Genomic DNA, 16,473 nt, shown 5'->3' with positions numbered 1-16,473 from the left:
TTTCCATTCTGCACATGGGACTAACTAAAACCTTTATTAGATGATTTTCCAATAACAATGTGAAAACTGGAATTATCAATTCAAAGAGCAGTGAAGTCTGAAATTTTAAAAAGTAGACTAGATATTTGGGTACAAAAAAAAGGCCAAGGAAGACAAGAATGTTAATTGTATTCAGTATCTCCCCTCTGTACACAATGTTGCATATATATATATACAGCTACTCAGTTTTTATTTTATTATAGAATTGTGAAATCCCCTTAAGTGACCCAGGGTTTACACTTGATGTCCAACTATGGGACAGGGGAGTAGAAACACACGTGATTAACAGTTTGCACCCACACATTTTAAGACAGACATTTTTTTCTTTTTTTTTTTTTGCCAAGATTTTAGTAGTAAATTCATAAATATAGGAAATACTTTCACTCCTTCAGTGTTAAAATAGAAAACCAAACAGTGCCAACAGCAGTGGCTTAATTATTGGTATACAAGAAAAACACAACACCAATGGGTTTTAATTATGCATTTTAAATATCAATATGTGCATTTCATTTATACAGTTATAAATTTCCTAATCTGTTTTAGACAACAGCATGTAATAGTTTGGAGTCCACTGAGATGTTGCTTTCAATTTGAAATATTGTGTATACATGTATATAAAAAATAATCCAATGTATGACTCATCTGACAGGTGTTTAAGATCAGTAAAGGCTTCTTTTTGGACATGCAGTTAGGAAGAGGGAAGCAAGCCAACCTCTCTATACTGTTGTTTGCTGGCTTGTTTCTGCAGTGGTATCAATAGTGGTTTGGGGAGGAGCCATGTGCCATCAGCCTATCTAGTTATGATCAGATACCACAGTCACCAAGAGGAGAGATTAGGGAAGGGGAATGGGCAAGTATATGCCAAATCATAAATATGCATCTTGCACTCTTTTTCGGTAAGGCCAATGGAGGGAGGATTACAATTATGAACAAAACTGCAATCAAATCAAGACATAATTGCCGAATTAGGTTTTTAATAGATTGCATTATAGATCTTTAGCCATACTTAAAGATCAACTCTTTAAGAGTAGAATTTTGTATCCAATTTACATGCTTCAGATATCTTGTTTGTTACAGTAAGGTCTTGTATCCAAATATCCACTTGTACACTGAGAGCTTTAAGGAAAGAAAAAAAAAAAAAAGACACAGAGGGAGTTGCCATTTTTAGCAGCAATGAGATATCACTAACCCCTTTTTACATACCGAATTCAAGTCACTATCAGAGGTGAGTGCACCACAAAGTCACCAGGTACAAAATTGCTAGTTCATTTTTAAATTAATAATTAACCTGAAATTACCCCTGCCCACCCACCCCATTACATCCCTCTTTATAAACAGCAAACATTTTTGCTTTTATACATAGGCCAGCAGGCTTGTTTCAATGTGAAAGTGCTAATTCATTTACAGATTTCTAAGTCAGTCATGTAGTGCTACAGTAAATGTCCAATGATCTACATAGGAACAATCTCTGAATGAAAATGAAGACTGAATAAGGCTATTTGATTACCTTATCTTATTTACATATAAAGGATACCCAATGGTAAGGAAGAGACAGAAATCTGACAAATACTCATAGGTGTAAAAATTACATCTACCTTTGAGCTTTATACTGTAAATGAGACATTTTAAATAGTCCTGTAGCCCATGCCTATTTTTTCCTCAGAAAAAGAAAAGCTGCCTTCATGACATCCCCTCTTGTTTCAGATTTCCACAGTGTCACTTGAAGCTTCAGAGTCAGGATCTTACTTTCTTCAAAAAATAAAGAAAATAGCCCCCCAAGTTTACTCTTCCCCCTCCCCCAATCCCTCTAGTTTCACTTCCAGTGCCAAGTTGCATGATCAGGTCCCACCTCCTGGGTTTCTGTTTTGTTTTCCATCTATTGATCAATTAGTTGAGAGTAGATAACATGAACCAGTTCTGGAACCACTACTGGGAGGAACACAAGCTCTTCACTACAATCACACAGCAGGAAAGTGGTAATTCAATTCATCCCTGGTGCCGGGCCGCCAAAGTTGAAAGAACTTGGCACAACTGGAGCGCTGAATTTGTATCCTCCATGCTTCTCAATCATTTTGGATTCTGCAAAAACAAGTTAGAGAAACTTAATAGCCATCTATCTGATCACCTTCTTGCTGCGGGAAGAATAATTGGCTTAGTGGGCTATGACTGACTGACGTACCATGGGCTGCTCTTCTTTGATCAGCCAGAGTTGCTATGTCCTGTAGCTGTTTTCTTTGTTCTTCATTAAGACCATGAGTCAAAGCCTGATACCACACAGGATTACGATTTTGAATAGCTGTTTAAAAACAAAAACAATAGGAAAAGAGTATTAATATACGAAGACTAGGAGCTGGGCAATCCCAGCACATGGGAAGCAGAGGTAGTTGGATCACCATGAATTCAAGGCCACCCTGAGACTGCATACTCTAACCCCTAGGTTAGAGACCCTACCTAGGAAAAAAAAGGAGGGGAGAGGGACTAGGGAGACAGTGGCTGGTAGTATTTTCCTATTCTGTTTCTCTAATCTACCATATGACACTGAAATTCTGATGTTATTGTCTTCCAAATAAAAGATATGGTAGATGCTGAGAAAACTGCTCAGTGGTTAAAGACACTTCCTTGTAAAACCTGCTGGCCTGGGTTTAATTCCAAGCAACCACGTAAAGCTAAACACACACAGACTTAACTGGTGCATGTATCTGGCATTTGTTTGTAGCAACAAAAAGACCTTGACATGTGTACACACACATGAGAGAAAAAGAAAGTTAAATAATTTAAAAAGATGACGTTTAAAAAAGAAGACAGAGTTACAGGGATTGGCTTAGCTGTTTAAAGCCCTTGTCTGGGAAGCCTAAGCACGCAGGCTTGATTCCCCAGGACCCACGTAAGCCAGATACACAAGGTAGTGCATACGTCTGGAGTTCATTTGCAGCAGCTAAAGACCCTAGTGTGCCCATTCTCCCTCTCTATCTCTCTGCCTCTACCTGCCCCTTTCTCTCTCTCTCTTGATGAAAAAACTAAGAATTGGGTGTGGTGGCATACACCTTACTTCAAAATAACATTTTGAAATGGTATGGTAACAAAAATTCCAGTTGATGGGCAAGCAACTTCTAAACCATCTCAGACCACACCCACTTTTTGGAAGACAGTCTAATGTAATTCATGCTCAAAGGAGCCCTGTTATTCTCTTGCCTCTGCCATTTACAAGTGGCTTATATACCTACTTCACACACACACATTTGTGTCAAGAGAGGTTCTCTAAATGAGATTTTCCCAAAAGAAATTTCTCCACAGAACAATTTAGTAACATGTAGCTTTTCTTTCTTTCTTTCTTTCTTTTTTTAACTGGGGGGATTGGAACTGACAAGCAGCCCAGCGTGGTGGCACATGCCTTAATCCCAGCACTCAGGAGGCAGAGGTAGGAGGATCACCATGAGTTAGTTCAAGGCCACCCAGAGACTCTATAGTGAATTTTAGGTCAGTCTGGGCTAGAGCGAAACCCTACCTTAAGAAACAAACAAAACAAAAACCTGATATGCAACTACATGATTTTACTTATTTAAGAGAGAGAGAGAATGGGAGTGCCAGGCCTCCAGCCACTGCACACAAACTCCAGATGCATGTGCCCCTTGGCATCTGGCTTACTTGGGTACTGGGGAATCGAACCTCAGTCCTTTGGCTTTGTAGGCAGGTGCTTTAACTGCTAAGCCATCTCTCCAGCCCAACTACATGATTTTCTATTTTTCCTTTAACTGAGCTATGGCTAAGCCCTGGAACAAATATATTTATGGACAAAGCAAGTCAAGACATGAGACACACCAGCCATTTGTGGTTCTGCAGCCTTGAATCAAAATTACTTTGTGAAGGCTGAGCTTATATCATCAGACCCTATGTAAAAGCAAAAGTTGTAGTGAACTTCTGTAATCCCAGCATACTGCTGATGGCAAAGATGGAAGCACAGAAAGAAGAAATTCTCAGGAACTCCCAGGCCAGGTAGCCTGGAAACACAGCAGTGAACAAGAGATGCTGCCTCAAAAGAGGAAAAGGCAAAGGCCTCCACAACTGTGCTAGGGAACGTGTGCACCAGCACTCCACACATGAGCAGGCACACACACAGGAGGTGCATGCCTTTAATTCGAGCACTTGGCCAGCAAGGCTACAGAGTGAATTCCAGGTCAGCCCGATCCAGTGAAATACTGCTTAAAAAAAAAGAGTCAGGTGTAGTGGCGCACATCTTTAATCCCGGCAATCAGGAGACAGAGGTAGGAGGATCACCGTGAGTTTGAGGTCACCTGAGAATACAGACTACCCTGAAACAATACAGTGAATCCTAGGTCAGCTTGAGCTAGTGTGAGACCCTACCTTGAAAAACCAAAATAAATAAATAAATACTAATAAATGAGGCAAGACTCCAAAACACACACACACACACACACACACACACACACACACACACAGAGGCTGGAGCGATGGCTGAGCAGTCACGGCACTTTCCTGCAAAGCCAAAGGACCCATGTTCAATTCCCCAGGGCCTACGTAAACTTAATGCACACATCTGGAGTTAATCTGCAGCAGCTGGAGGTCCTGGAGTGCCCATTCTTTCTCTCTACCTCTGCCTATTTCTCTCTCTCTCAGATTTATAAAGAAAAATAAAAAATAACTTAAGCCATTAGGGGCTGGAGAGATGGCTTAGTGGCTAAGGTGCATGCTGCAAAGCCAAAGGACCCCAGTTCAATTCCTCAGGACCCATGTAAGCCAGATGAACAAGGTGGCACACGCGTGAATAAATAAATAGAAATGATTTTGGTTGGTTCACCTGACCTTGTTTAAGGAAGAGACACACACAAATTCACTCAGTGAATAGTTTTAAATACAAACCATGGACTCACTTTGAAATATAGCTTTAAATATTTGATACTCATCGACAGGGTTGTCTTCGTCATCGATGATTGTGGAGTAGCCTTCTAGAGCTGTCTCCTCAGCATCGTCTTCTTCCCAGTCTTCATCGTCTCCATCTTCACCTGCTTGCTTAGCGAGAATCTCCAAATACTCTTGCCCATCTTCATCAATATCATCTTCATCACTCCCCAGTTCCTCTGGCAAGTCATAAAATGAATCAATACTCAGCAAAGGAACAATTACCACAAAATTCTTTAGTAATTACAAATTACAAATAAATTCAAGGAAAAGGTCCATGAGTTAATTCTGAATTATATGCCCAGCAATAAAGGAAATAAAAATTCTCAGATCCTTGAAACCCAACTAAGCTTAACTTAAGGCTTTTATTTTTTTGGTTTCTTGAGGTAGGGTCTCACTCTAGCTCAGGCTGACCTGGAATTCACTCTGTAGTCTCAGGGTGTCGTTGAACTCATGGCAATCCTACCTCTGCCTACTGAGAATCTGCCTGTATATTACTCCACTCAGCCTACTTGAATACTCTCATAACAGGCAAACCCAACGTCAATGGTCACTTTTGTAGATACTCTGAGAGTCTTAAGAGCCACCCCTAGCACCTTAAGCTCCAACCCTGAAGATATATAACATCAGATTAATTGATACATCTAATAATACTGCAGCTAGTAGGAAAATACAAGCATTAAATTACTCCAATATGCAAAAATATGTATATTATAACACAAGAAACACCAAAAATCAAGACAATATAAACCCATCAAAAGGTATTAATGCATCAGAAATGACCTCCAGTGAGAATGATTTAGAGGAAATGCCTGAGAAAGATTTCAAAGGATTATAATTTCAAAGGATTATTAATGCATCAGAAATGACCTCCAGTGAGAATGACTTAGAGGAAATGCCTGAGAAAGATTTCAAAGGATTATAAATATGCTCAATGAAATAAAGAGGTCAATACAAGACATAAATAAGGAAATAGAAATAATGAAAAATCTGTCAGAATTACTAGCAATGAACAACACAGTCAAGGAAATAAAAAACTGTAGAAAATCTTACCAGTATAATACGTGAAGGAGAGGACAGAATAGCTAAGCTAGAAGACCAGGTGGCAGATCTAATACAGTCCAATAAAGAGAAAGACACAAAGGGGAAAGTGGGGGGGGGGAGGAGGGAATTACCATGGAATTTTTTTATAATCATGGAAAATGCTAATAAAATTTTTTTTAAAAAAGAGAAAGACAAACTAATAGGAAAGTATGAATGGTAATTTCAAGATATTGGGAACACTATGAAAAGATCAAGCATAAGAATTATGGGTATAGTAGAAGGAGAACAATTTCATTCCAAAGGCACAGTAGGCATATTCAACAAAATCAGAGAGGAAAACTTGCCTCAAATTGGAAAATCCCAATGCAGATACAGGAATCCTTTAGAACAACCACCAGACAAAACCTGGAAAGAATCTCTCCTCGCCATATTATAATTAAACTACCAAACACCCAAACCAAAGAAAAAAATATTGAAAGCAGTTAGAGAAAACATGAAGTCACATACAAAAGCAAGCCTATTGGGATCACAGCAGATTACTCAACACAAACTTTCAAAGCCAAGTTTTGAAAGATAACAAATGTCTACCAAGGTTACTTTAACCTGCAAGGCTATCCATTCAAATAGACAATAAGAACATTCCACAACAAAAGCAAGCTAAAGGAATATTTGAAGACAAAACCAGATCTATAGAAAATACTTGAAAGAATCCTCCATGCTTAAGAGAAAGAAAATCACACATATAAGGAACCTGCCAACTTCATTAACCATATACTATTAGAAAAAGGTCACAGATAACACCAAAAACAGTGGTAGTGGGTGACTTCAACAACCCACTCTCACCAATTGATAGGTCATTCTGGCAAAAAATAAACAGAGTGGTATCTGTATAAAATAAGGTCATAGAACAAATGGATCTAACAGATATATACAGGACATTTCATCCAAATGCTGCAGAACACACATTTTCAGCAGCTCATGGAACATTCACTAAAAATTGAAATAATTCCTTGCATTCTATCTGACCACAATGGAATCAAACTACAAATCAACAGCAAGAAAAGCTACAGAGCATACACAAAATCATGGAAACTAAACAATACACTACTAAATGATGAATGGGTCAATGAAGAAATCAAGAAGGAAATCAAAAAATTCATAGAATCAAATAATTATGAGAAAACAACATACCCAAAACCTTTGGGACAAATGAAGGCAGTCCTAAGAGGGAGATTTATAGCTTTAAGTACCTATAGTAAGAAATTAGAAGCCGGGCGTGGTGGTGCACGCCTTTAATCCCAGCACTAGGGAGGCAGAGGTAGGAGGATTGCCATGAGTTCGAGGCCACCCTGAGACTCCATAGTGAATTCCAGGTCAGCCTGGGCTAGAGTAAGACCCTACCTCGAAAAACAAAAACAAAAAAATTAGAAAGGTCTCAAGTAAATGACTTAATGCTTCACCTTAAAGTCTTGGTTTGGGTACTTTTTTGTGAGGACCCTAGGCTGGCTTTCAACTTGCTATGAACTTGATGCCTTTAATTTAAAAATATTTTCCTAATAATAAGAGTTTCTGAAGTAGGGCAAGGGCAAAACTAGAGCAAAAAAATTTCTTTTTTGAGCCGGGCGTGGTGGCGCACGCCTTTAATCCCAGCACTCGGGAGGCAGAGGTAGGAAGATCGCCACGAGTTCAAGGCTACCCTGAGACTACAGAGTTAATTCCAGGTCAGCCTGGAACAGAGTGAGACCCTACCACGAAAAACAAAAAACAAAAATAAATAAATAAATAAATAAATAAATAAATTTCTTTTTTGCCAGATGTGGAGGACACACCTTTATTCCCGGCACTCGGGAGGCACAGGTAGGAGGATCACCATGAGTTTGAGGCCACCCTGAGACTACATAGTGAATTCCAGGTCAGCCTGAGCTAGAGTGAGGCCCTACCTCGAAAAACAAACAAAAAAATTTAAGAAAAGCATGACTTTTATTTTTTTCTTTTGTGGTAGGGTCTCATTCTAGCCCAAGCTGACCTGAAAGTCACTAGGTACTCCCTGGCTGGCCTCTACGACCACACCTGGCTTGACTTTTTTTCTTTTCTGACAGGTCTGTGTAGGCCAAGTATTTCTTTACGAGAAGGCCTAGAAAACACGCTAACACTGACGATGTTCCAGGCAGGCACATTTTGGGTATCTCTCTCACAAACTTCTTACCAGTTTCATCATCATCTTCGGCTTCATCATCATCGTCACTGTCGTTCTCGTGTTCTGCGTGGCATGCATATGCTCTTTTTAATCCATTAAATAGAAGGATGAATGCCGGCAAAATCTGTCCTGAAACCTGATTTAAAACCTGTGGTATTTGTTCCATATCAATAAGAGCACACAGCCCGAGAACACACATCTTTCTGTCATGAAGCCTAAATTTAAAAATAAATAAATAAATATTTTTCCTCGATTTTATTAAGCAGAGTTCCCCATAAAAGTCCAATTTATTGTCACTCACCCCAAGAAGCAGTCAACATCATTAAGCCATTGTGTAATAAAATGATTTGTAACTGGTTCAACGTTATTAGGGAAGCGAAGATTTTCTAGAGTATTGAGTAGCAGGTGTGGATTATAATACAAAGCTGCAATGGCAACTTGCAGGCACATTGTTCGAAGCTCACTTGTCTTAACCTCTCTTGTCAGTCTCTCTAAAGCTGCTTCCACAAATAAGGGAATACACTGTAAAGAAGATTGCAAGAGTTTCCAAGATTATAATTATTATCTATCTCACAATATTAATTACTACCTCAAATAACCCTTCTGCCCCATCACATGACCGGTATTTATTATTGAAGAATTTTAAAAGGAAATCTAATTTTGAAGGAAATCAAGTTTTCAAAGAGACACAGCACAAAATCAATAATGGATTCAAACTGACTATGGAAACATTGTTACTGAACCTAAAGAGAAAATCTTCAGAGCTGGGTGTGGTGGTGCACGCCCTAGTATTCAGGAGACAGAAGTAGGAGGATAGCCATGAGTTCAAGGCCACCCTGAGACTACATAGTGAATTCCAGGTCAGCCTGAGCTAGAGTGAGGCCTTACCTCAAAAAAACAAAAAAGAAAATCTTCAGCCAATTGGTGCCATAGTGCTGGAAAGCAGTTTGCTAGCTGCTGGGGCACCAACAGTATGAACAAGCAGTGTACCCTACAAACCACGAAATCAGTCAGTCAAGCAAGATGAACCCACTGCTACAGCCGTGACAACAAGCTAAGGGGTTCGTCAACTGCTCTGGATGGACAGATATGAAGCCCACTCAGGAGGGCATGCATGCCTGGTACTAAGAACCAAGTCAGAAACCCATGGCTTAGAAAGTCAAACTCCAAAGGAAAACTTTGACTGTGCTTTGCTTAAATGGAGAGGTTATGCCCATCAAAAAGTCTACAAAATGTGTGTTCATCCTCTTTGATTTTTAATTTAACACTGTTCCCGCTCTTGGTTAAAAAAATCTGCTTCTCCCCCCAAAGGGTCTCACTTTCTAGCCTGCCTGACCTGGAATTCACTATGCAGTCTCACCATGGCCTCACATAGCAATCCACCTATCAAGTCCTGGAATTAAAGGTGTGTACTACCATGCCCAGTTAAGAATCTGCTTTTGGGAGGGGGGGGCTCGAGGGATAGCCTAGCGGTTAAGTGCTTGCCTGTGAAGCCTAAAGACCCCAGTTCAAGGCTTAATTCACCAGGACCCTAGTAACCCAGATGCACAAGGGGGCACATGCATCTGGAGTTTGTTTGCAGTGGCTGGAGGCCCTGGCGCACCCATTCTCTATCTATCTGCCTCTTTCTCTCTGCCTATGGCTCTCAAATAAACAAAAATTTTTTAAGAATCTGCATTTTTTTTTTTTAATTTATGAGAGGGAGAGGGAGTGAAGGGAGAGAAATGGAACACCAGGGCCTCCAGCCACTGCAATTCAACTCCAGACACATGCACCATCTTGTGAACATGAGCGACATTGCACTTTTGCGTCACCTTGACTGCTAAGCCATCTCTCAGCCCAAGAACCTGCTTCTTACAGATGGCTGTGACTATGAAGGAGACCCAAGACCCATCAATGACAAGAACAGAAAGCCTGGCACACGTTGTCAAATCATCTCCATTACAACAGCCAAGGCCTAGGAAACATTACAGAGAAGTTATAAACTAATAAAGAGTGTTGCTCTCACTGCTGGCCACAGAATCTTCTGCAGGGTGAAGGCAGCAGACACTAAGGAAACTCAAAATTCACCAAAGGAAAAAAAAAAAAGAGAGACAGAGAGAACCTGCTGCGAGCTTAATACTATAGGAGACTTATACCCTGCAAGACTCAGGGTGCACTGTAGAAGTTGAGATAAAAAAGGTGGAAAAGCATGTTGTGAGGCACTGTCCTTCATACAGGAACGAGATTGCACTCATGATTCCACAGTGATTACTGATATCCAAACTGAGGAGAACCCTCAGTAGAATGGGCCAGGGGAGGGGACAAAAGTGGATAACACAATGAGAATAGAACCAATTTTCAGTATGTTCATGTATTCAAGTTCTCAGTAAGTTATTAAAAAAAAAAAATCAAACCAAAGCTATTTTACATGACAAAAGTACATATTAAACAAGATTACTGAGCAGGGCATAATGGTCACAGTGAGTTTGAAGCTACGCTGAAACCACATAGTAAATTCCAGGTAAGCCTGGGATAGGGCAAGACCCTACCTTGATAAACCATATATTTGAATCAACATTAACAAGCATACCACTCCATAAGGCACAAAATATACAAGCACTCCCACACACACACACAAAATTTTAATTAGGAAAAGCCAGGTATGTTGGCACACACCTTTCACCCCGGCACTCGGGAAGCTGAGGTACAGGAAATGGAGGCCGGTCTGGAACTACGCAGTGAGTTCCAGGTTAGCCTGGGTTAGAAGGAGACCCTGCCTAGGAAAAAAAGAAGAAAGAGAAAGCAAAGAGTAGGAAGTTTTTCTCACTAAAACCACTGACCTGATCGATGCCACGTCCCTTGCACTGCAGGATGATGACCTCTAACAACTTAGCAGCATGACATTCTGCATCTTCACCTGCAACTCCTGTAAGAACCTGATCAACACAGAATAGAAATTGTAACAAAGCTTCATGAAACCTTTCAATCAGAGAAATCATTTCTGTGACGGCACTGGACTAGGGTCCCAGCACTGAATTGGGGACAGAAGGTTCAGAAGTTCCAAATCATCTTGGCTATATAGGGTCTGAGGCTGATCTATTCTACCTCAGAGATTATCTCAAAAAATACAAATAAAAAAAAAAAACGGTCCACTAAAGAACTGTTAGAAATTACTGCTTTTTTTTAATGAAAAACTTTGCTTTGGGTTGGGAAGATGGCTTAGGGGTTAAGGCACTTGCCTCCAAAGCCTAAGGACCCAGGTTTGATTCCCCAGGACCACATAAGCCAGATGTACAAGGTTGTGCGTGTGTCTATAGTCCATAGTGGCTGGAGGCCCAGACGCACTCATCCGCGCCCCCTAACTAAAAAAAAAAAAACTTTCCTCTACAAAGCATCATAAAATAGTCAGGCATAGCAGTATATACTATAATCCCAATATAGAATAGGACACCTAACCTGAGGAGTAATTTTTTAATGCCCTGCTCCCACCAAAACTCAACAAACTAGAAACTGAAATGGTACTAATTACCTTTTTGCACATGCTGTATATCATCTCGAGATACTTGGTATCAGACAGAAGTGTGTCTGTATCAACTGTTACATAATTATGCAGTAGAGGCATCATGTCTATAAAAATAAAGAAATCAATTACACATCTTTAATAAAATACTTTATCTTTGCTTCTAAAAAATTTCCACAGTAAAAGGCAAATCTGATACTACTCTATATCTATCATTCCCTTTTTTTAAAAAAATATTTTTTGTTCATTTTTTGTTTATTTATTTGAGAGAGACAGACACAGAGAGAAAGACAGATAGAGGGAGAGAGAGAGAATGGGCGCGCCAGGGCTTCCAGCCTCTGCAAACGAACTCCAGACGCGTGCGCCCCCTTGTGCATCTGGCTAACGTGGGACCTGGGGAACCGAGCCTCGCACCAGGGTCCATAGGCTTCACAGGCGAGCGCTTAACCACTAAGCCATCTCTCCAGCCCCTATCATTCCCTTGTAATTAAATGTATTCTTAAAAATATAGCTATGAGCCTATTAAAGTGCCATTGTATTTCATAGTCAAAGATTATGCATGCACATTTACTTATATGGAATTATGGGGTATGTTAAAAAAAAAAAAACTTAAATGAAGCCAGTGTGGCGGCTTACGCCCTTAATCCCAGCATTTGGGAGGCAAATGTAGGACTGCCATTAGTTCAAGGCCACCCTGAGATTACTTAGTGAGTTTCAGGTCAGCCTGGGCTAGAGTGAGGCCATACCTGAAAAGCCAAAATAAATAAATAAAATAAAATGGTAACTAAATGACATTATAAGAGCAATGAATATGTATATATTCTTGTTGCTCCTGATTACTTATCCAAACAGTGAAACAGAGCATTCAAGAAAGAGTACATGTGCAACTTGTAAGCTACTTGTCAATCAAAACAAGGGAAAGAACACCCAGGGTTTTCATGCTGACTTTACCTGTAAAGTAATCAAAACCATCTTGCTGAAAGACCTCAAATACAAGGGGTAACAGCTGCCACATCTGCGGAGACACTTGTTGACATGTCAAACTATGTGCCAAAGAAAAAATTTCCTCATAGAATTCTAGAAGAGAGAGAGTATCGTGCCGTTAGGAAAAATGTTTATTCATATGAAATAGTACAAAATTCTTAGCACAATGAGAGATAAAAGTGCTACCTAAGACATGTTGTTGTAAAACAGTACCAATGACCTGTAAGCAGATTCCCTCGAGTTGCTGGGTTATCTAAAAAAGAAAAAAAAAAAAATCATACAGAACTGTAGCATACTACATTTAAATATAAAAAGCAATACTGTTATTTAGTTAAGTCTCTTGAAATAATGCGCACATTATGGACAGACCTAACTTTGAAATTTAGTGAAATATTCCAATGTGAAAAAGTAATAACCCGCTTATTTAGAAAAGTAATATCATGGAAGTTTCAGGCACAACTGTTCTAGAAACAACTTATTCATTTTTTTCCTCATGTGTTCTCCCTATCACTAATTATTTTATAAAACACAAAAGTAGAGCTGAGGATATTACTCAATAGATAGGGTATGAGCCTACCAAACAGAAAACCTGGAATTCCATCCTAGCAAATCACAAAACTGTGTGTGGCAGTGCATGCTTATAATCCTACAGCACATAACAAACAAATAAAGCAAAAATTAGTTTACTGAAAAGGCATTTGCAGAAAGCTCTAAACTGAAAATATCAACATCCAAATTCAAGACAATGACTGCTTGTAGGACTCTAGCAAGCACTGACAGGACACACTTGTAATCTCAACACAGGCCACTGAGGTTGGTGAAATGCCTGCTATAAATTCAAGCGCAATCTAAACAATGCATGGAGAGATCATCTCAAAAAAAAAGGAGGGATGAGGAGATGGCTTAGCGGTTAAGGCATTTGCCTGCAAAGCCCTGAAGTTTGCCTGCAGTGGCTCGAAGCCCTGGAGTGCCCATTCTTTATCTCTCTGCCTCTTTCCCTGTCTCTCTCAAGTAAAAACATTAAAAAAAGAAAAATGGAGCTGGGCATGGTGGCGCACACCTTTAATCCCAGCACTCAGGAGGCAGAGGTAGGAGGACCGCCATGAGTTTGAGGCTACCCTGAGACTATAGAGTTTCATGTCAGTCTGAGCTAAAGTAAGGCCTTACACCTTGAAAAATCAAACACAAAAGGAAAAAAATAAGGCAGGGTTAGAGAGACGGTTCAGTGGTTAAGGTACTTGTCTGAAAGCCAGAGGCACAGTAATATAACCATTGATCCCTTAGTTTTCAAAAAGACAAATGGGAAAAAATAAAAAGGGGCTGAAGTTGCCCAGTGGTTAAAGGTGCTTGCTTGCAAAGCCTGAGGGCTTGGGATTGATTCCCCAGTACCTATGTAAAGCCGGATGCACAAAGTGGTACATATGGAGCTTGCAATGTCAAGAGGCACTGGAGCACCCATACTCTCCCACTTATTGTCAAATAAGTGTATAACAAATAAAATTTTTAAAGAATGGTTTGGAATGGAGAAATGTCTCAGCAGTTAAGGCGCTTGCCTGCAAAGTCAAGGGACCCAGGATCAATTACCTAGGACCCACGTAAAGCAGACGTACAAGGTGATGCATGCATCTGAAGTTCATTTGCAATGACTGGAAGTACTGGTGCACCCAATCTCTCTCTCTGTCTCTCTTCTTGATCTCTGCTTACAAATAAATAAATAAAAAATTTAAAAAATAAAATATTTTATTTTTACTTACTCCTTCTGTCAAATAAATAAAAATAAAATATACTTTAAAAAAAAAGACAGGTATGGTGGCGCACGCCGCTAACCCCAGCATTCAGGAGGCAGCAGTAGGAGGACTGCAGTGAGTTTGAGGCGACCCTGAGAATACATAGTGAATTCCAGGTCAGTGAGACCCTGCCTTGAAAACACACACACACACACACACACACACACACACACACACACACACACTGTTCATACCTAGATTTTGTGTGTGTGTGTGTGTGTGTGTCCCCCGGGCAAAAAAAGGAGGAAGTTAGTGGGAATGATTGCCAAAACAGTTTGTAGTCATTATTAGTAAGTTTACTTAAAATGGTAAATTTTGGGCTGGAGAGATGGTTCAGTGGTTAAAGGTCCTTGACTGCAAAGCCTACTTACTGACCTGAGTTGGATTCCCCAATACCCCTGAGGAGCCAGATACATGAAGTAGTGCATGTGTCTGGAGTTCTGTTGTAGCAATAAGTGCCCCAGGCTTTCCCATTCATTCCCCTCCCCAATAAACAACAAAAAAAATTAAATGACAAATTTTGTGTATTTTACAAAAAAAAAATTTGAGGAAAGAAATGCTGAATGAAAACTAACAAAGCTGGCTGTCAGGCTAAATGTATATACTATGCTCATCAAACTGCCCAGTAAGCACTTCTCTTCATGTTCATACCCTTATATTAATGCTACTCTCACTGTTGGCTAGAGAAGCTCCTCTTTTCAGATGGTGATGACCTTGGAATGACTCAGAAGGCACATTCATGCTGAAATGAAGTGACAGAGGACTGCTCAGACTGAAATATCTCTATTCACCTTACAACACTCAGGGTCCATTGCTGAAGAGGAGGCAGAAAGAATGTAAGAGCCAAAGGAAGGGTAGGATTCCTTACAACGTGCTCCTCCAGACACAAAATGGCCTGGATATTCATGACCTCATAGTACCTGACACTCCCTACACAAGACCATCATGATAGGAGGAAAAGATGATGACAACAAAATAAAATAGAGACTGATTGAGATAGAGAGGGGATATGATGGAGTGGAGAGAGGGAGGGCATTACCATGGGATATTGTTTACAATCAAAGAAGTTGTTAATAAAAAATAATTTTAGAAAATTAGCAAAGATTCTGAAGGAGTATGTCTACATCCTGAGAAAAGTAATAGAAACCCAAAAATCCTGAGTTCTAGCATAAAAACGTAGTGAATCATATACCTACTACCTCTTCCTTCTACTTGTACTCTAGAACTTATGTTTGGTAAAACTACCAATCATTGGAAAAGAGAACTGATAGACCAGCTGGGTGTAGTGGTGCAGGCCTTTAATCCCAGCACTGGGGACACAGAGGTAGGAGGTTCACTGTGAGTTTGAGGCCACCCTGAGACTACATAGTGCATTCCAGGTCAGCCTGGGCTAGAATGAGACCCTACTTCAAACTACTCCTCCTCCCACCAAAAAAAAAAAAAAAGTGACAGATCAAAGTAGAGGAGATGTTAGTAATTAACTAAGAGCCCTCAAAAACCTCATTAAAATAGCCAATGAAAACAACATTCTCTAAAACCCATGCAAAATGGACCTTTTTTCTAAAATTTTTATTCTTTACCTCTTTATGATCTTCAACTACACTTAGAAGTGTGTCAATTGTATTCAGAATTCCCATTGCAGTAACTGCTTTGTCATCACTTCCTTCTTCATCTGGCCCAGTCTGGATTACTTGGTTAAATGTCATTGCCTACAATCAAGAGATTATCACTGAACCATTATGAACATGTTTTAGACTAAGACTTGGGGCGTGAGAGGCAGAGAGGGAAGGAAGAGACACAGAGAGAAGCAGTGCTCACTGTGTAGCCCAAGCAGGCCTCCAACTCATAAGCATCCATCTCAGCCTCCTACTACTGATTTTACAGGTGTGTACCATCATGCTAGCCATGATCTAAGATTTATTTAACACCTCACTGGTCACAGGGGGCAAAGCCTATATAGGCTCAGGTTCAATTCCCAAGGCCCCCCTGGTATTATACTGTAG

At 40.0% G+C, this 16,473-nt stretch overlaps 1 protein-coding gene across 1 annotated transcript in view; it reads right to left on the bottom strand.

The window, feature by feature from the left end:
* The window catches only part of Ipo7 (importin 7), a 59,526-nt gene continuing 43,053 nt past the window's right edge, over positions 1 to 16,473 (bottom strand). The window contains exons 16-25 of the mRNA XM_045145326.1: positions 16,051 to 16,179; positions 12,870 to 12,936; positions 12,651 to 12,776; positions 11,709 to 11,806; positions 11,020 to 11,115; positions 8,499 to 8,719; positions 8,207 to 8,412; positions 4,929 to 5,135; positions 2,219 to 2,335; positions 1 to 2,118 (exon numbers count right to left, since the gene is read on the bottom strand). Coding sequence (XP_045001261.1) covers positions 2,021 to 2,118; positions 2,219 to 2,335; positions 4,929 to 5,135; positions 8,207 to 8,412; positions 8,499 to 8,719; positions 11,020 to 11,115; positions 11,709 to 11,806; positions 12,651 to 12,776; positions 12,870 to 12,936; positions 16,051 to 16,179 — 1,365 coding nt within the window. The 3' untranslated portion in view covers positions 1 to 2,020. The remainder of the gene's footprint in view (positions 2,119 to 2,218; positions 2,336 to 4,928; positions 5,136 to 8,206; positions 8,413 to 8,498; positions 8,720 to 11,019; positions 11,116 to 11,708; positions 11,807 to 12,650; positions 12,777 to 12,869; positions 12,937 to 16,050; positions 16,180 to 16,473) is intronic.

Source organism: Jaculus jaculus, chromosome 3, assembly GCF_020740685.1.
Source record: "Jaculus jaculus isolate mJacJac1 chromosome 3, mJacJac1.mat.Y.cur, whole genome shotgun sequence".
Taxonomy (NCBI): domain Eukaryota; kingdom Metazoa; phylum Chordata; class Mammalia; order Rodentia; family Dipodidae; genus Jaculus; species Jaculus jaculus.
Note: the sequence above shows the minus strand (reverse complement) of the source record. Positions and strands in the feature narration are given on the sequence as shown.